The sequence below is a fragment of the Diplotaxodon limnothrissa genome, linkage group LG18 (genome assembly GCF_057381915.1).
Source record: "Diplotaxodon limnothrissa isolate DT_005_m linkage group LG18, D_limnothrissa_male_GT1.1, whole genome shotgun sequence".
Classification (NCBI taxonomy): Eukaryota; Metazoa; Chordata; class Actinopteri; order Cichliformes; family Cichlidae; genus Diplotaxodon; species Diplotaxodon limnothrissa.
This window is the reverse complement of record NC_140613.1, coordinates 27,010,267-27,030,394: the sequence shown is the minus strand read 5'-3', so window position 1 is coordinate 27,030,394 and position 20,128 is coordinate 27,010,267. Positions and strand designations below refer to the sequence as shown.

General features: G+C 40.8%; 1 protein-coding gene across 3 annotated transcripts in view; it reads right to left on the bottom strand.

Moving 5' to 3' along the window:
* Positions 1 to 656: 656 nt before the first annotated feature.
* LOC146613835 (MAGUK p55 subfamily member 7-like) overlaps positions 657 to 20,128 on the bottom strand; it is a 32,512-nt gene continuing 13,040 nt past the window's right edge. For 2 of the 3 annotated variants that reach the window (XM_085377345.1, XM_085377344.1), the window contains exons 11-18: positions 20,030 to 20,041; positions 19,737 to 19,781; positions 12,726 to 12,899; positions 9,730 to 9,810; positions 9,546 to 9,639; positions 9,308 to 9,416; positions 2,777 to 2,920; positions 657 to 887 (exon numbers count right to left, since the gene is read on the bottom strand). In XM_085377345.1, the coding sequence (XP_085233471.1) occupies positions 657 to 887; positions 2,777 to 2,920; positions 9,308 to 9,416; positions 9,546 to 9,639; positions 9,730 to 9,810; positions 12,726 to 12,899; positions 19,737 to 19,781; positions 20,030 to 20,041 (890 nt within the window). Of the gene's footprint in view, positions 888 to 2,776; positions 2,921 to 9,307; positions 9,417 to 9,545; positions 9,640 to 9,729; positions 9,811 to 12,725; positions 12,900 to 19,736; positions 19,791 to 20,029; positions 20,042 to 20,128 lie in introns of all 3 variants that reach the window. The other variant, XM_085377343.1, reaches the window with a different exon arrangement.

Below are 20,128 nucleotides of genomic sequence, written 5' to 3'. Positions count from 1 at the left end.
TTAATGTTCTATAACAAAGGTGATTTTCAGAATAGAGCACTTAACAATTAGTTATTGGACCTTCTGCACCTTTGGGTCTTTGCAGTATTTGCGGCATTCTGCTGTTCGCAATCATAAAACGGTTTTTCATCTTGCTTCAGCAAAAGTTTATGATTATTATCGTGTTTGTGTCCCTGCTCCATATAGCATGTAGCTGGCAAAAAAAAGCCTCCCTGACTGCTACTAATAATATTTCTCTGGTGTACATTACAGTTAATTGAAGTGCAGCAGCTGTCAGAATAATTACATGCTGATGTTTGCGACTTGGCAGGGAGGCATTACACTCAGCCACAAGCTCTGGAGAGTTTCCTTTTTTCCCCCTTCTTCTTGTTCTTCTTCTGCAAACTGAAATGTTTTCACCCAAATGCCAACAGAAAAGCAGGAGCAGAGACAGATGGAGGGAGAGAGAGATGGAGAGAAGTGGAGAAATGGATTCTGCCTAACTGGATGCGCACAAAAGACAATATGGAAAACTTTAGAAATCGCAGCTTTTGTTTAGCCCAGGATTAAAATATGAAATTCAGTCTTCCATGTTGTTTGTTCTAAAATGACACATTACATACAGCTATGTTATATTTTTATTAATTTGTTTTTCTTACTAACTTCATATATAAATCTCAAATCCAGCTGGGCAGATGACTACAGCTTCTCCGTGCTTTTGTTGGTGAGGAGAAGCTCCACTCTGTGGGCACCCACTGGACCCGTGCCTCCTGAATCTTCTCGAGGTCTGACCTCAGCTCTCTGAACGCAGAGGCGATATCTCCATTAACAATCACCTTGTCAAACAGGTGACCGTACTGGCGCTCCATGTTTTCAGCTAAGTCAATCATGTCCTCAAAATCCGCCTCCTGTGAAAGGAAAATAGCGTCACCAGTATCCATCAGGCAACAAAGATTCTATCCCTAGATGGAGTGGTGTACAGTGTTGTGCAAAATGACTGCTCATTTCTTTATATTTTGTCAGGAGAATGGGAGATAGGTGCAGTAATGTACTGAAATGTGTAAACATAAATGGAAGTACTGGCAAAATCAGTTTGTGCAGTTGAAAGTCAATATTTGATATGACCACCTTTATTCTTCAACACAGCCTAAACTCCCTTAGGCAGCTTTCTTGTCATTTCTCTCAGTAGTCTTCAGAAATAGTTCTCCAGGCTTCTTGAAGGACATTCAAAGCTCTTCTTTGGATGTTGGCTACCTTTTGTTGCCTTCTCTATCAAGATGCTCCCACACTGCTTCAATAAATTTGAGGTCCAGCCTCTGGGAAAGCCATTGTATGTTTTTCTATCCAGGTGTGACTTTACTGCATTGGCAGTGTGTTTGGGATCACTGTGGTGCTGAGAAATGAAGCTGTTGCTAAACAGATGCTTTCCAAAAGTTACTGCATCATACAAATCTGACGGTTCTGTGCTCATAATTCCGTCAATTTTGACAAAATCTTCAGTACTAGTGGCTAAACCCACAAACCATGACAGAGCCTGCACTGTGTTTTACAGCTGTAGCTCAACTTACCTCTCTCCTGACCTCCTCTGTCTAATATTGATGACGATTTTAACCAAAAACTTCACACTGAGATGTCTGATGAGGTTTCAGTAAACAGTATATGGATCAACTCAAAGGCCTTTTCTGGCTTTCAGATACAGATCAACAGTTGTATATATTTTTTTAGGCTTGTCACTTCTTCTTTTGTTCTCCACTTGTCCAGTCTTTTGCAGACATACAAAAATTATGCCGGGATATGACAAGTTGTCGGCTAAGGCACAAGAAGCCTTTTCACGCAAGTTGAAAACACAGCCCTTTGAGACGAGCCTCAACTCTGAATGGACAGTACCAAAAACTTACTGCAACACAGCTGCGTCACCTTGTGGGTTTGATAAAGGCAACCTGGGCACATGTGGCCAAACAATGAATCTGAACTCAGATGGGCATTTTTAAAGTTACTTAGCATGTTTTGATTCCGCTGTGCCCCATCAACTTCAGATGCTTCAGTTTTAAACTCCTAGGACCTGCGTCCAGATTTGTGGACATCACATTTTGGGTTGTCTAGAACAAAATACTAAATTTTGCTCTACAACGGCCTGATATCCACTTACGAGGACATTATACTGCTACTGTCCTATTGAAATTTAAAGCGAATGTCCTCTTATGTGGATCTCATTTTTCTCAGAAACAAAAATCAGGTAAAAAAATAAATAAATCATGTAATTCTTTGTTTTTACATTCATCAGATCCCAGTCAGCCCAAATAGCAAAGAGAGATTAAAAATGCATGCCGTGAAGAATTCGGGTCTTAGGAGGTTAAAGTGAGCAGGTACTCAACAGAACAATATAAAATGCACAGACTCTTCAGTCTACATCAATTTGGTGAATAATTTAAGTTTGTTTCCCTATTTAATGTGATTCCTTGCTATCGCCTATTTATTGTTACAGGTTTTTGTTTGTGTTTTCTTTTAGTTTTTCCCCCATTTAAATCATGATCAATATCACACATAAGCTGAAACTTTTATCTCTGACACAAATACGCTTCCTTAGATGTTATCTTATTGGAGAAGGAGCCAATCAGAAAGCAGTTTTGTAACTTCCCATGTCTTCTAAATGCAAACCACAGGGCCAGTGTAAACTAAGGTGTGTGTTAGTTAGGGGTGTGTGCCACAATGTTTGTCCTCATACTGTCATGTCGTTACATGGAACAGGAACCTTAGTTCACCATGCAATTGCTGGACTGTGTGTGTTTTTTCTTACTGAAAAGATCCTGACTTGGTTAATATCCTCTTCATCGCAGACAAATTTAGCTCTCCGTCTGGTGAGGCGTAGCTCCTCTATGCGCGGTGGCTTGACAAACACCACGTATGGTTTAAATTCAGACGTGTACACACGCTTTATTTTCTGTTGGAACAAAAGAGGATTAGATTAGTTGAAGACAGAAGGCAAGTATCTGTAATAAAATATGTTGTCTAAACAATACACATGTGTTTTCTGAAGACTGGGCCACAGCTTCGGATTCTGTTTGGCAGAAAAAAACACAAAATCATAACTTTATCCAACTCCCATGATGTAAAGCTACTACTGTTACTCCAACTGTGGCAAAGTAATTACTTGTGAGAGCTTAGAAACTGTTGTTTTTTTCCTAGAAGAACCATTGTCTCGTGTGTCTCACCATCTCATGTGGAGCCGAGTAGAAATCTTACTTTAACTGTTCACTTATTTCCCATTTAACCAAGCAGAAACGTTGCTATCCGATATAAAACCGGATTAAAATGAGCAGTGTGACACAGCGTATAATTAAAAGGTTTGTCCAAAGGTCCAAAGGCTTTTACAAACCATCAAGGTCAAGGTCAAGTTTATTGGTATAGGACATTTAAAACAACCACGGTTGACCAAAGTGCTTCACAGGCTTTCAATAACAACAAACAAAATAATTACAAGATGTCTAGATTTAGCTCGACATGAAGGCCAGAGAGTAGAAATGAGTCCTGAGGAATGACTTGAATGTAGCAACTGTTTTGGTCAGTTCTAATATGAAATAATAAGGCATTCCAGAGACTCAGGGACACAATTTGAGAGCTCTGTGTCCACTATTTTTAAAGGCTAAATCTCGGACTATTGAGGATAAACCCCCCACCAGAGCGGCCAAAGGTTCGCCATCGAGCCCCACCCTCAACAGAGCAATCGAAGTCACATTGCCCAGCCTCGCCCCCCTTAGTTCCTCCTTACCACCTTCATGCCCTGTCTCCGCAGTCTGATGCGTGATGTGTGAAGGGTCCGGGCTGTGAGGATTATGGCAGTGATGACTTTTCCCAGGAGAAGCTGGGACCCTGTTTACTAGAAGGTTTTAAAATTTCTGTACTTTTAGGTGACAGGAGACATGTGGCCTGGTCAAAACACAGAGAGCTGCACTCTAAAAGATCTTTAAACATAGTAAACATACCTTGTGTGCCACAGACTGCTCCCAAACACGAGGGGACAAGTAATACCTCTAAAACACTTAAGTTGGCTTTATTAAACATTAGATCTCTAGCTGGGAAAACATTTTTAATTAATGATTTAATCACTGAGCACAGCCTTGATTTTATGTTTTTAACTGAAACTTGGTTGGACCAAAGTAACAGTGGAGCTGTTCTCATCGAGACGACCCCTCCTAACTACAGTTTTATCAGTGAGGTCAGGGCGAGCAGGAGAGGAGGAGGGGTTGCTGTCTTATTTAATGAATCATTTCAATGTAAGCAGCTATCTCCTGGAAGTTTTCAGTCTTTTGAATATGTGGCTTTACAGCTGAAGGCCCCATCCAAAGTTGTGTTTCTTAATGTTTACAGGCCTCCCAAATACTGCACAGACTTTTTTAATGACCTCAGTGAACTGCTGTCTGTGATCTGTGTTGATTTTGACTGTGTAATTATTGTTGGGGATTTTAACATTCATGTGGACAACCCTCAGGACAAAGGGACTAAAGACCTGAGTAACACTCTGGGCAACTTTGGGCTGACTCAGCATGTAACAGAGGCCACACATAATAGAGGACACACTCTTGACCTACTGATCTCCAAAGGCCTGAGCATTTCAAAGGTTACTGTGTCTGATGTGGGCCTGTCTGATCATTACTGTGTTTTCTTTGAAAGTAAAATCTCAGCCCACACAAATATATCAACAACAGTGATCACAAAACGGTGTATAACTGAACACAGTAGTGCAATTTTTAACCAGGTCTTCCCATTAACACCTGACCTGCCCAGAGGGTCAGTCAATGAGCTCGTCAATAGCTTCAATGCTAACATGTTAAATGTAATGGACACTATTGCTCCCATTAAGGTGAAGGTTATCTCTGGAAGGAAAAAGTCTCCATGGAGAAACTCCACACTGGTGAAAAATGAAAAAAGAGAGTGTAGGAAAGCTGAGCGCAGATGGAGAAAAACAAACCTCCAGGTTCATTATGACATTTATAAAGAGAAACTTCACAATTATAATTTACAACTGAGGAATGCAAGGAGGTCCTACTTCTCTGACATCATCACTAAAAACAGCCATAATGCTCGGGTCTTATTTTCTACAGTTGACAGGCTAACAAACCCTCCTGTGTCAGTGGCAGCTGAACTTCATTCGACCATGGCCTGCAATGACTTTGCCAAATTCTTCACTGAAAAAATCCAAAAAATTAGACAAGCAATTGGTACATCAACAGCAGATCCAGGATATGTACTGTGTCCACCAAAAAACTGTTTAAACACCATGAAACAGTTTCAACCTATTAACAGCAAAGACCTGGAGGACATCTTAGGTCAACTGAACTCCTCCTCCTGCTGTTTAGATGTCCTGCCAACAAGTTTTTTCAAAAAGGTCTCAAAGACTTTAGAGTCAGACCTGTTACAGATCGTCAACTTTTCTTTAATGTCAGGTGTGTTTCCAGAATCACTAAAAACTGCTGTAATCAAACCTATACTGAAAAAGGACAATCTTGACAAGACACAAATGAACAACTACAGGCCGATCTCAAATCTCCCGTTTTTAAGTAAGATCATTGAAAAAGCAGTTTCTCAACAGCTCAGTTACTTCTTAAAACAGAATAATTGCTACGATGCCTTCCAGTCAGGTTTTAGACAGAACCACAGCACTGAAACTGCTCTGACCAAAGTGTTTAATGACATATGTCTGAATACAGACAGTGGAAAAATGTCAGTCCTAGTTTTACTGGATCTCAGTGCAGCATTTGATACAGTTGACCACAACATATTACTCAAACGACTGGAGAACTGGACAGGTCTTTCAGGAACTGTACTAAACTGGTTCAAAACATACGTAGAAAACAGGAAATACTTTGTATCAATAGGTAACTTCACATCTGAGCAGACAAGTATCACATGTGGAGTTCCCCAAGGTTCCATCTTGGGACCCCTTCTGTTTAACATCTACATGCTCCCACTGGCACAGATTATAAACAACAACAAAATAAACTATCACAGCTATGCAGATGACACACAAATATATATCACAATGTCACCAGGAGACCGAGGCCCTGTACAGGCTCTTGGTAAATGCATTGAGGAAATCAATGACTGGTTGTGCCACAATTTTCTCCAGCTAAACAAAAACAAAACTGAGGTAATAGTCTTTGGCGCCAAAGAAAAACGATTACAGGTCACCAGAGAACTTCAATCTATACATCTAAAAACCACAAACCAGGCGAGAAATTTGGGTGTAGTGATGGATGCAGACCTAAACTTAGAAAAACACATTAAGACAATAACAAAGTCAGCTTACTATCACCTCAAGAATATATCAAGGATAAAAGATCTGATGTCTCAACAGGACCTGGAAAAACTAGTCCATGCATTCATCTTTAGTAGGCTTGATTACTGTAACAGCATCTTTACAGGTCTACCTAAAAAATCAGTCAGACAACTACAGCTCATTCAGAACTCTGCTGCTCGAGTCCTCACTAAGACCAAAAAAGTGGACCACATCAGTCCAGCTCTGAGGTCCTTACACTGGCTGCCTGTCCGTCAGAGGATAGACTTTAAAGTTCTGATGCTGGCCTATAAAGCTCTGAATGGTTTAGGACCAAAATACATCAATGACCTCCTGACCCAGTATGAACCTTCCAGATCCCTCAGGTCATCTGGATCCGGTCTTTTATCAGTTCCCAGAGTCAGAACCAGACACGGAGAAGCTGCATTCAGCTTTTATGCTCCTTATATCTGGAACAAACTCCCAGAAAGCCTCAGATCAGCTGAAACACTCAGTTTATTTAAATCCAGGTTGAAGACTCACCTGTTCTCAGCTGCATTTGAATAAAGCACCAAATCCACACTTTAAGCTTAAATTTCAAAACTTACATTTAACTACTGATTTTATCTACTGTTCTGATTTTATCTGTTTTGATTTTATATACTGTTTTGTTTGTTTGTTTGTTTGTTTGTTAATTAGTTAGTTAGTTTATTTGCTTGTTTTAATCAATTTTAAATCATGCTTTTTATTTGTTCTTGTTTCTAATGTCTCTGTAAAGCACTTTGAATCACCTTGTTGTTGAATTGTGCTATACAAATAAACTTGCCTTGCCTTGCCTTGCCTAGAAGACCTCAGTGCTCTGACAGGAGTATGAGCATGAATAAGATCAGACAAAGACAGTGGTGCCAGCCCAATTAGAAACTTAAAAATGATCAATAAAATGTTACAATTAAACCTAAAGTTGACAGAACTCAAATGGAGTGAAGCTAAAATTGGAGTAATATGTTCATGTTTTTGTGTTCCATTTCTTTCCTACATACAAAGAATAACAATAATACAGTCAATACAATACAATAATAAGAGCATGTATGACTCTGAGTCATAAGAAAGGCAAGGCTGCACTTTGGCCAATAATCTCCGCTGGTAAAAGAAGCAGTTTTATCACAGAAATAATCTGTTTATCCAAGTTAAAAGAGCTGTCAACACCCAAGTTTTTAACCGATTGATAAATGAACGACCCATAAGCCCCTTTTCCATTAGTACCTACTCGAATTGACTCGGCACGGTTCGCCAGGGTTTTCAGGGCTTTCCAATAAGTCATAGTACCAGGTACTAAAATAGTACCTGCTTGGCCGCAGTTAAAAGCAATCCAAGCAGGTACTAAAATGTGACGTCGTCAGACTGCCATGCTACCGATTGACTGGTCACTGGCATCACTTGATGAGTCACAAGAGTGTCTCATTCACAAAGATCAAAACTGCCATTTTTGAAACCAGGAAACGAGGGAAATGGCTACAAAAAACAACGCCCCGGCTCCCGAGTCCGACGAGAAGCAACAGAATACCAGGTATATTGTTGGCTCGACGTCCACTTTGGTTTAGCCTTCCGCATCGCATACTAATTACGTCACGGGATGCTCTGCAGCGTTGCTTTGACGACAACCATGGACATTAGATAGTACTGGATTGTAATGGAAAACCAGTCGATGCAAGTCAGGTCAATCCGAGCAGTGAGAGTAGTGAGAGAGCCAACACAGAGGAAACACAGTCCTACAGCTGCTCACCACAACCAAACATAACAATCTCTGTTTTCATTTCTGTTCATTAAAATTAAGAAAATTAATGTTTAACCAATTCTTTAAGGCAGTCGAACTAAACTTAATGAATTGGGGTCATGAGATTTCACAGGGGAAAAAAAATCAAGATGTTATCAGCAAAACAATGAAAGGATCGGTTAAATTTCTCAAAAAATAATAATAATTTTTAGCTCACTGACATGTGTAACCCAATAGGATTAGGGACAGGATAAAGTGTCAGTCTCTAAGGTTGACAGAAAGAACTGTAGAAAGAAATGACAAAAACTGCACTGCCTCAAATTCCCAAACATTTCCAAATGTTAACCTCAGAGTAAAAACATGTTAGCACTCTGGTTCAAAAACAGTTTTGGCCTGATCGCTAATTTCCCCCTTTATGATAACTTTTTGTGGGATTATTATTTATTTATTTGTACCCCTTAGATGGCTCAAAGTTCATTTTTAAGTGGGGAATGATTATTTTTAAAAGAGGGGCAGTAAAAGCCTGCTTGGTGACCTTGTTTGGTTTTAGTGCCTATATGACCAAAGAATAATAAAGTTGTACTAGCAGTTTGCCCAAGTTATCCGTGTTTAGCAAATATCTGTTCTTGTGCAGTGTACCCATGCTGTCACTTTGCCCACTAAACTTGGTGGTGTTAACTGAAAACTTCCCTGCACCCCACCCTCGGTATAATTACATGTTCAAAATGTTCTGGCTCCCAGAAAACAAGCTGTGAATGTCAGGCTTCAAAGTGGGACTTCAAAGATCTACAGATGATGTCCTGTTGGATAATGCTCATCTCTTATATACAGTCTATGATTTTATCCCATTTTTCCCTCCACAAATTTGGACTGCCCTCATATCCTAAAGCTAACTTGGGGAAAAGTCCACACAGGAATGTTCTTCTTCTGATAGAAGCAGAGTACTCAGTCCTTATTTGTTGCTTTAAACTGCAGGGTTTAAAAAGTGAGGAGGCTCATGCTATTGCTCCACAGATCATGCAAAAAAGCAAGTACAGTGTGATCCCTCACTGGCTTCCCAGCATAACTAAAATAAAAAACTAAACCCTTGTGGTGACACATGGGACTTGGAAACTTTACTTTTATTAGTTCAACGTGAAAAGGCCACAGGACAAAAACCGAACTGTAAATTTCCATTTCTGAAAAAGGTGCTGGCTCACAATGAATGATTATTTAGTATGAAGAATCAGCGTGAACTGTTTATTAGGGACACATGACTTTTTGGATGGCACAATGCTTACACTGGGGTGAACATCCAGGAGGCAGACCTTGCCCTCTGCCATCACTCTGTGCACAGAGTCTAGACTCGTTCCATAGTAGTGACCTCTGTAACTCCCATACTCAATAAGCCTGGAGGCAGAAAGCATCAGGGACAGGAACAGACATGAAAACAATTAAAACGGCAGAGTAGACAGAGTGAGTGGACAAAATGCAAGCGAGATTATTTTAATACCATGGGAACACATGCTAATGGAGTACCTGTGACTCAGAATGAGCTCTTCAAACATGTGGACTGACACAAAATGATAATCCACACCTTCGCTTTCCTGCCTTTTCTTCTCCCGTGTGGTGTCTGTAAGAGAAGAGCACGGCAGGCGGGAGATGAAACGCATTTTAGCGTGCAGGAGATGACAGTCGAGGAACTCGAAAGCGTCTGTCTTACGGGGTACGGTGACGCCATAGCGGTCGGGGTCGGAGATCAGCAGCCTCCTCTTCAGTTCATTAACGCCAACGCCGCTGGGCCCTCGAGACAATTTTCAAAACACAGTGTTCTCCATGTGGGTATTCATTCCAAGTATCACTAATGTGTACTAATGTTTTCCTCAACACAAGCCCAACATCAAATGACGCATCTGTCTTTACCATCAGAGAGGGAGCGACAGTCAGACAGAGCTCTGATTTCAGTCAGATTTTCAGCGTCTGTCTGCGCCCCCCCCATCGAACGTTTAACGCTCCTATACCCTCTGGAAAATACATAGGATTGCACTTAAATGTGACATCTGCAAAGCCACGCAGTATCAATGTCATTATAGTGTAGGATGCACAGGATGAAGCGCACACACAGACACACTCGCGCTGTAGCATCTGGGATTTTCTTCTAGAGCAGGTTTCGGCAGCCCCAGATTGCATCAGACTCTAATGGAGCTCTGTCTGAAAGTGGGATTCCTGACATACCTGCCTTTTCCATCACTGGGTTGCATGAGCTTGATGCATTACAAAATATCAGGTTTATGGACTCTCCGCTCTTACACTTCTAATGCGTTTCACAGCTGCCGCACAGAACCGGAGAGGAGCATCATCGGGCTTTGTGGACGCTTTCCTTTTCAAGAGTTACACGATCTGTGGGCGCTTTAAGTGGCTGGCAGTCACTTTCACCAACTTCCCTGGGGCATAGGGGTCTATTGTTTCATTCAAAGTGCATATGCAGTGCAAACTGAAAGGATATATTTCAAACCTGGTCAAACATCATCCAGCTGGTCCTGGTTTAGTGATCCAAGGTTTTGGTTTTCCCGTCTATAACTTTCATTGCCAATAAGCTATATATTCTTAATGATGACCTCCGGTCAATGAAGAACCCTCACAGCAGACAGTAAAACGTAATCCCGAGTCGGGGTTAGCTCCAACTCAATTAAAGAGGTCTAAATCTAAATCCAAGCCGTCTTAACTGTTCCAAGTTGATGATGGAGCACTTGGCTGACATTATGAGGGATCGTCTCCACCATCCATCTCTTTCTCTCCATTCTTTTATTTATTTTTTTATCTATTCTCTATCTGGTATTGTTTTTGCACCTCTTCAGCTCTTTGTGTTTCTCGCTTCTCTTTTCTTTATCGCTTTTTCCGTCTCTTCGCTTCTCGTCTGCCCTCCGTTCTCCTCAGTCACAGGCGACCTACAGTTGTATCGTAATATGACATTAAAAAGACCTTCAGCGGGGCTCAATCTAAAATTCCCTGGGGAGAGATAGAGCTCAGAAATACATAGAGCAGGCCTGCCGGGCTGGCAGAGAAGCAAATCTGAGGTGGGCCGCTAGGTAACTTAAGAGAGCACGGTATATTCTGACTTTGGGTTTTCTGACAGTGTTTACGTGTTTCTGATGGGAAAGGACTGTTTTTGCGCTCATGAGTGGGAACATAAATCTTCATTAACGCATTGGTTTTTCTTTTGATCAACAACATTTTCAATAATACCGTGCTTTACGTAAATGGGACTCTGGCATTTCTGAAATTTTTGCAAGGGCTAAAAAAAGGGAAGCTACAGGATGATATAAAACAGAATATAACTGACTAATACACCTTAAACTGCACGGAAATATTTATGCTGTTATCTCCATCATCTCACTGGCACATTATTTAACTCTCTCTCTTATTTTTTTTTACAAGTTTATGGCATTTTTTGATAAAATTACTCTCCACACAGCGTGGGTGTGTTCAGGGTGGATATTGCACACACAGAGATAAGTCTTGTACACCCAGGGGAATCAGCTGGACATTAATGTGCCAGTGAAAACTACAAAAAACAAAACAAAACTATGACAGCATTTTTTTTAAAAACTCATTGTTTTTCATCATCATTAAAAAATGCAATGCTTTTTCCTTTTTCTTTAAAGTAGCAAAAACTCCCTGTTGACTTTAATCATTTACTAAACATCATCTTAGAAAAAAAAATCAGCAATCAGCCCAGAGGCTGTTTTGTCCAAGACAGGAATGTCAGTGAATCATATAAATCATAATCATATAGCCACTGCTCCCTAATCCTTTCTTTTCTATTCCACTAAGAAAAGCATAATTTTCCTGCCTAGTTCATCATACAAGTGCTCGTCATAAAAATTACATTTGACAGAGATTTTAGTTTTTAACGAGGTATTGGACTTGGATAGCTCTACAAAATCTGAATGAAATATTTTTTTGAGTTTTGACTCTCCTAACCCACCTAAGTGTGTCCAAATTCAGGGGCTCCATCCCTCAAAGGACACAAAGGAAGGTTGAGAAGGCCGGAAGTGAGTGGCTGATAAATTAGACCAGGGGTAGGCAACTCCAGGCCTCAAGGGCCGGTGTCCTGCAGGTTTTAGATATCACCCTGGGTCAACACACCTGAATCAAATGATTAGTTCAGTACCAGGCCTCTGGAGAATTTCAAGACATGTTGAGGAGGTAATTTAGCCATTTGAATCAGCTCCTTTTTGGGTCAAGGACACATCTAAAACCTGCAGGACCTTGAGGCCTGGAGTTGCTCACCCCTGAATTGGACAAAATGTAACTTTCTAAGATTCTTTGTTAATTTAATATTTGGAACAGTTGGATATTTAAATGCAATAAAACCCAATGCTGACTTTAAAAGTTTATCCCTGGACTGCTTTGCTTGGACCATCTGCCATTTTTCTTTTCCAAAAAATGTTTTACAACCACCAATGCACAATAAATCTTGGGATAGAGTGGGTTGAAAAGGATTCGCCTGATGCATCTTTCAAATCCCAGGGAAAGGAGGACACATTTGTAGGCCTCGGCTGGAGGAGCCTTCGAATTTGGACAGCCTTCGTTGCCTTGCTTTGACGTAAGAAGCCATCAATTGTGGCCTTCAAAGGATGGAGCCTCATATCGCTCCCCTAAAACGTCTTAAAAATACCCCCCCATACACTTTTTTGTTTTTTTGATCATACATACCAACCAGGATGACCACTCGATGTCTGTCCTTTGGCTCCCTGTGGTAGGGGATCACCTCTATGTAGGTAGGTGGACAAATTGAGCTGTGTACCCCGGCGCTCCATCTCCTGAACCGAGCAGCTTCTTTGGCCCAGCTGCTCTTTCTACCGAGTCGGAAACTCCTTCTTAACCCAGCTGGCAAAGAGACACAGGGACTCTTCAGTAAGGTGTATAACTGGAAAGGTAGCTGTAGATATATGGCGGTCCTAAAAACTTGGGTTAGTTCATTTGAGGCAGGGCTACAAAGCCTCTGGTGTGTACAGTTATGTATATGTGCAAGCAAACCAACACGGCAACATTTGGAGCAATATTTCTCATCACGTTGAAAACATTAACTCTCAGTTTGGCTCCGTTATTAGTGTTAGCCACGTATTCTTGAGGGAAAGATCTGTGTTTAGGGCTTTTTTGGTGGAAGTGAATCATAACACTAAAGCTGTGCTTTATAAAATTAAAGAAGTAGCATAAAGGTTTTTATGGCTAAGTCTGTTGATCATACTGTTTCATCATCTGTGTGTTTCCTTTCATACACATCATTGAATCCATTGAATCCAAAATCTTCTAAAACATTTCTGTCGCTCCCTCTTTTTTTTTGCTTAAAGACGACAACATTACTAGTTATTTCTCAAGTCTGAAGAATTTTTATGTTGAGCACATTTTCACACATTAATAGTCAGCAGAGTTGCGTAAGCCTTGATTTAATCTAGGCTTAATTGACCTGCATCTGGATTTTGCTCTTGTTTTGGTAAAAAAGGCAAAGACCAGAACTCTTGTTTTATACAGTGGAAAGGGAAAAGCATTGAGAATTATTAAGGACAAGAGAAAACAATTCAAGAAACCATCTGGTGTCAACTGCTCTCCTGAGCAGCACACGTCTTATTTAAGAGACAATAATTCAGTCTGTCACGCGTCACTGCTGTCCTGTCTGAAATCCAGCCTCTGCCATGCGACTGTGGTCGGGCCGGGCTTGGCAGACTTGCTTTCTTTCATGATGTTAACTAAGTGATGGTGCCAAGCCCTCTCTGACGTCAACCATAATTTCACTTTGTAAGCATGTCTATCCATTTCCTCTCCAGGCTTCATTCTGAGAAACATACCAATATGATTTCAAGCTTTTGTTTACACTGGATTTAAAATGATGAGCTCTCTCAAATATGCGGGTTATACAAACTGTATAAAAAATAATTTTACAAAGCAAAAAAACAAATCTTATTTCCTAAAATCAAATGCGCTCTGCACAAAGCCATCTTGTATTTGTCAGTCTTAAATCATTCTGGCAGGCAAATTATCATCGGTGACTGAAAATGCTCCCAGCCCCACATTTGTTGAGATACTAAAACATATTTCAGATTTACTGATCAGTGTGATGTGACGGGAAAGGAGTGATAAGGCCGAGTAACAGGCCAGCGTACAACATGCTGTGAGCTGGGCCTGAGCTCTTCATGTCAATGTGGTCAGTGTAAAAGAGTTGTGTCTGTAGCATCACAGCCCTCCAACAATACAGTGAGATCATTAGGTGGCACTGAATGATTCAGTGTTAGCAATTAAGGAAACTGAATGACAGGACTGGTAGATTCCTGGTTTGGGACTTCTCCACTGAGGAACCATTTGTTTGTTTGTGACTCAAGAATAAAACATGGACTTAGCTTCCAGGTCAGAAAAACAAAGTCAATGCTGAAGTGCCTTAGATCTCCAACCACAGATGTTGCCATCTGGTGGCGATAGCTGTGGTTGGATGTATTGGAAAACAGCTTTCTGTGTCAGTTACTCATTATGTGTCATGTTGAATATTAAATTAAGTCTGTTTTGTAAATTTTGGTCATTTGGTCATACCATATTTCATAATAAAAGATTATGAAAGCTGGTAACAACTTTCAATTCAGTTCAGTTCAATTCAATTTGACTTTTATAGCACCAAATCAAACAGTTAACTCAAGGCGCTTGTGACTGACAAGTAATAGACACACAAACTATGGTTAAAAATAGCTTTTTCCACATATTTGTCATTTAACAAGAGAAAATATGACAAATGAAAAGCATCTCCATATATTTCAGAGCTTTTACTTCAGAGCAGAGATTACTGCTGCTGTTCGTACTATTTAAAAAGGCAGAGATTGGGCCTTTATCTGAGCCATGGTCTGAGTAACCCCTGCCTTTCTATTCTAAATGGTAAATGGACTGGTTCTTATAGAGCACTCTTCTACTCTACAGTGGCTTGCAGAAGTATTCGGCCCCTTTGAACTTTTCCACATTTTGTCACATTACAGCCACAAACATGAATTAATTTTATTGGAATTCCACGTGAAAGACCAACACAAAGTGGTGTACACGTGAGAAGTGGAACGAAAATCATACACGATTCCAAACATTTTTTACTAGAGACTGAAATCCTTGCCCATTCTTCTTTACAAAACAGCTCCAGCTCAGTCAGATTAGATGGACAGCGCTTGTGAACAGCAGTTTTCAGATCTTGCCACAGATTCTCGATTGGATTTAGATCTGGGCCCTATTTCAGGAAGCCGGTTTAGAAAACTCAGAGTTAAAAATGATACACGGGGTTGAGTAACCCCGAAGTGTCCAACTCGGAATATTCGGTTTCAGAAAGGCTGATAACAATTAGTTCAATCAACGCGGAGTTGCTTTAACCCCAAGTTAAGCGCGCGCACGAGGATACATAAAGCCCTGATTAGTGGAGCACAGATTAAGCGAGTCACCATGGAGACGGAGGGAAAGAAGGCGCGGTCAATGTATCTTACAGCGCTTGAGGCCGAAATTCTGATGGCAGCATATGCAGATAACATGCAAATTTTGCGGGAAAAAAGTAACACAGCCTCAGCTGCAAAAGAAAGGGAGCATGCATGGCAAAACATAGCCGACAGAGTCAATGCGTGAGTGTTAATTTAAACATTGATCTAGGGATTTCCCACCCATTTAACACATTATTTTATTATATTTTATTTTATTTTTTATTTCATACATTTTATTTTGTGACATGATGTGAGCGCAGGTGCAACCCAACAGGCCCCAAACGTTCCTGGCAGCAAGTAAAAATGAAATATAAAAATATAGTCCAAACAGGTAAGGTGTAATTGTATTATGAGCCATAGTGCTTGGTCTGTTTGTCCGATGTAAATCAATTGCAGTTAGAGGCTACATTAATTTCCCCTCTGTAAGCACTTATTGAAATTATCTGAGCACATTACAAGTACATATTTGCTTACTCTGTATGCTCAAATGTGACCCGTTATGGCCACTAGAAAAAAAGTGGAGGCCCGAAAAACAGGTGGGGGTCCTCCACCACCACCACTCACAGAGGCTGAGTAGTTGGCTTCCACATTTGTGATAATGTTGGCAGCATCACATATGATCTTCACAGTGCAGAGAACACAAATTAGCATCCATTACTATAATGAAATAATTTGTTAGTTTGAAATGCTACAGGGAACTATGTACCTGTACATTGATGCTGTGGAAAGACTTCCTGTTCACATAGTCTCCTTCATTTACTGAAGGAGCAATGATTGGAATGTGAGTGCCATCTATACAGCCAATCACGCCTGGGAACCCTGAAAATAAATGTAAAATTTAAGTAGTAGTTCAAATATCACCACATCATAAATTAAGTTTTGTTCATCCTGATACCTGCAATTTTGTGGAATCCCTCTTTGATAAATCTTGTGGGTCTATGACCGGGGAACACCACAGATGAGTGCAGGAGACGTTTCAGTGCAACTGTAACATTCCTGACTGCCCGACAGACGGTAGCCTTGGAAACGTGCTCAGCGTCACCAATATTATACAGAAAGCTCCCGTTTGCAAAAAACCGAAGTGCAATACAAATAATATGTACAGAACTGAGAGGATGTCCGCGATGTGTCACATGAGCAATATTAGGCCTGAGGATGTTATTCAAATCAATTATAGATTGTGCTGAAAAACGGTAACGTTCACACAGGAAATCATCAGGAAATGATAAAATGTCCAAACGCGCTCTAATCACTCTCTCCCGGCGGAGAGCTCTGCGGAGAATTTGGGCTTCAACATCTACTGGCTCTTCAAGGAAGGAACACGCCATGTCTGACACTTCCTACAGTCAGGTTTCTGACAAAGAGGCGGAGAAGGTCAGGGTTAGTTGAAGTAAACCTGCTAGGGGGCAGGTTAGCTTCACGGAGTGTGTCGTCATAGTAACTCACTCAGAATTAATCTAAACTCGCTTTGTGAAACCGAAAACCCAGAGTTTTCGTTAACTCAGGGTATACTTACTCAGAGTTTGCACTAAACCGGCTTTCTGAAACAGGGCCCTGGACTTTGACTGGGCCATTCTGACACATGGATATGTTTTGTTTTAAACCATCCCATTGTTGCCCTGGCTTTATGTTTAGGGTCGTTGTCCTGCTGGAAGGTGAACCTCCGCCCCAGTCTCAAGTCTTTTGCAGACTCCAAGAGGTTTTTTTTCCAAGATTTCCCTGTATTTGGCTCCATCCATCTTCCCATCAACTCCGACCAGCTTCCCTGTCCCTGCTGAAGAGAAGCACCCCCAGAGCATGATGCTGCCACCACCATATTTGACAGTGGGGATGGTGTGTTCAGAGTGATGTGCAGTGATAGTTTTCCGCCACACATAGCGTTTTGCATTGAGGACAAAAATTTCCATTTTGGTCTCATCTGACCAGAGCACCTTCTTCCACATGTTTGCTGTGTCCCCCACATGGCTTGTGGCAAACTGCAAACGGGACATCTTATGGTATTCTGTTAACAATGGCTTTCTTCTTGCCACTCTTCCATAAAGGCCAACTTTGTGCAGTGCACGACTAATAGTAAGAATAAAATGATAAACCAATATGAAGAAGTTGAAAATAATAGAATTTAATTGTAGAAAAATGATCCTTTTAGTTTGATATTTAGTGGTATTGCTCATTGTTGAGTATATTGTTCTGTTTGGTTTGTTTTTTGTTATGTGCAGAATATTGTCAGAGTGTAATTTTGGTTGCCTACTTGTATTATCACAGATAGGGGGCAGGTGTCAATAAGAATTTATTCTTCTTCCTGCTCCTTTTCATGCATGGAAACAGTGTTACTTTAATTGAAAGGAAGGTTGTGTATGGGAAATGAATTACTGCTGTACCACGTGTGAAACAATAAATAAATAAATAAATAAATAAATAGTTGTCCTATGGACAGATTTCCCCCACCTGAGCTGTAGATCTCTGCAGCTCGTTTAGAGTCACCATGGGCCTCTTGGCTGCATTTCTGATCAGGCCTCTCCTTGTTCGGCCTGTGAGTTTAGGTGGACGGCCTTGTCTTGGTAGGTTTACAGTTGTGCCATACTCCTTCCATTTCTGAATGATCGCTTGAACAGTGCTCCGTGGGATGTTCTAGGCTTGGGAAATCTTTTTGTAGCCTAAGCATGCTTTAAATTTCTTAATAACTTTATCCCTGACCTGTCTGGTGTGTTCTTTGGACTTCATGGTGTTGTTGCTCCCAATATTCTCTTAGACAACCTCTGAGGCCGTCATAGGGCAGTTGTGGAGCTGTTTTGCAAAGAAGAATGGGCAAGAATTTCAGTCTCTAGATGTGCAAAGCTGGTAGAGACAAACCCTAAAAGACTGGCAGCTGTAATTGCAGCAAAAGGTGGTTCTGCAAAGTATTGACTCAGGGGGCTGAATAATTACGCACACCCCACTTTTCAGTTATTTATTTGTAAAAAATGTTTGGGATCATGTATGATTTTCGTTCCACTTCTCACGTGTACACCACTTTGTATTGGTCTTTCATGTGGAATTCCAATAAAATTGATTCACACACATTCATACTTCGCTGGATGCATCGGGGAGCAGCATGGGGTTAGTATCTCGCCCAAGGATATTTGGCATGCAGACTGGGATCGAACCTTCCAGTTAGTAGGTGACTGGCTCTACCACCTGAGCTACAGCCAACCCCCTTACTATTGTTTTGTATATATTCCTCTTGACTGCTTATATTTCTTCTGCTTATAAGAAGCCAGAGTACCTGAAGAGTACCCATGCACACACTGGGGAGAACATGCACAGTAAACACCACACAGACTGGATTTGAACCCCCGGACCTTCTTGCTGTGAGTCATCAGTGCTAACCGTGATGCCACTTTATAATAGTTGTTTCAAAATAAGCTTTACTCACTGCCTTTGTGACAGAATCGGTTCAAGAAAATGTGCCATGGATCATTATTTTGCCATGACATACACACACGCAGTCAGACTTGAGTTAAATGGATACACAGTACTCTACTAACACCCTTTACAAAGCTCTTTAGTAAGTTGTATGACTACATATTTCAAAGTTGCAACACAGTACTGTTGTAATAGAATCTCTCTGCAGTCAGACAGACCCACCTGCCTACCTACCAAAATACCTCAGCTGCTTCTCTGATTGATGCATGCAGGATCTTGATGCATGCAGCACTAAGGATGTACATGCAAAATAAAGAGTCTGAAGCTCTGTCCTCAGGTGGAATCTGGCCTCAGATAAGATGAAATGCACATTATTAACTGTACACGACTCTTTGAATTGATATTGTGCAATATCTGTAATTACCTTTCCTTTTACAGGCGAAAGGAGCCTTTTTACAATCAGCCACAAGTGCACTTCCCCATATGAACATCCTGCACTGCTCACATGCACACATGCAAATACACACAAGACATTATTTCCAATCCATGAGATCAAGACAAATGGGATAAACTGTGCAGCTGAAACCACATTTGCTGTTATATTCCTTTCCTCTAAATCTACAAACCACAGAACTACATCACCAAATGAACTGGTTTGTACGGCAAAATACAACTAGGGTCTCCTTTTTTGGTTTTTATTACAGAGTTTAAATATGTGTGTTTTTGTGATCGTTCAGGTTGAAATGCCCCTGAGTTATATTTTGGAGTAGCAGTCTGGCCCCTTTTCCATTAGTGGGATTTGAGTGGGACAAGTCAAACATCTTACCAACATGGATCCCTGTTATAGCTCTATAGTCTGCATCCTCCGTGACTGGAAAAACTGGAAGAGAGAGGAGAAAGGAAATCACAGGTAAAAAAGGAGAACCATTAACAACCATTAACAAAGCTTTAATCTTCGAAATTAAAAGGTAAAGCACGCTCTAGTTGGCCAGTTTGGTTTTAGACGTTACATCTTAGGTACAAACAGAAAACCCCAAACCAAAACCCAAAACATACTCATTACATCATGACAATTATTCTGAAGGTAAGGTTTCGAAAGCATATGGTAACTGACAGTACCTTCCCCCTCCTCTATGAAGCATGTGGACAAAACAATCGAAGTTAGTACAAGAGGAGGGTGGCCGGGGTCACCCTGACCATTAACCATGACCTTCAATA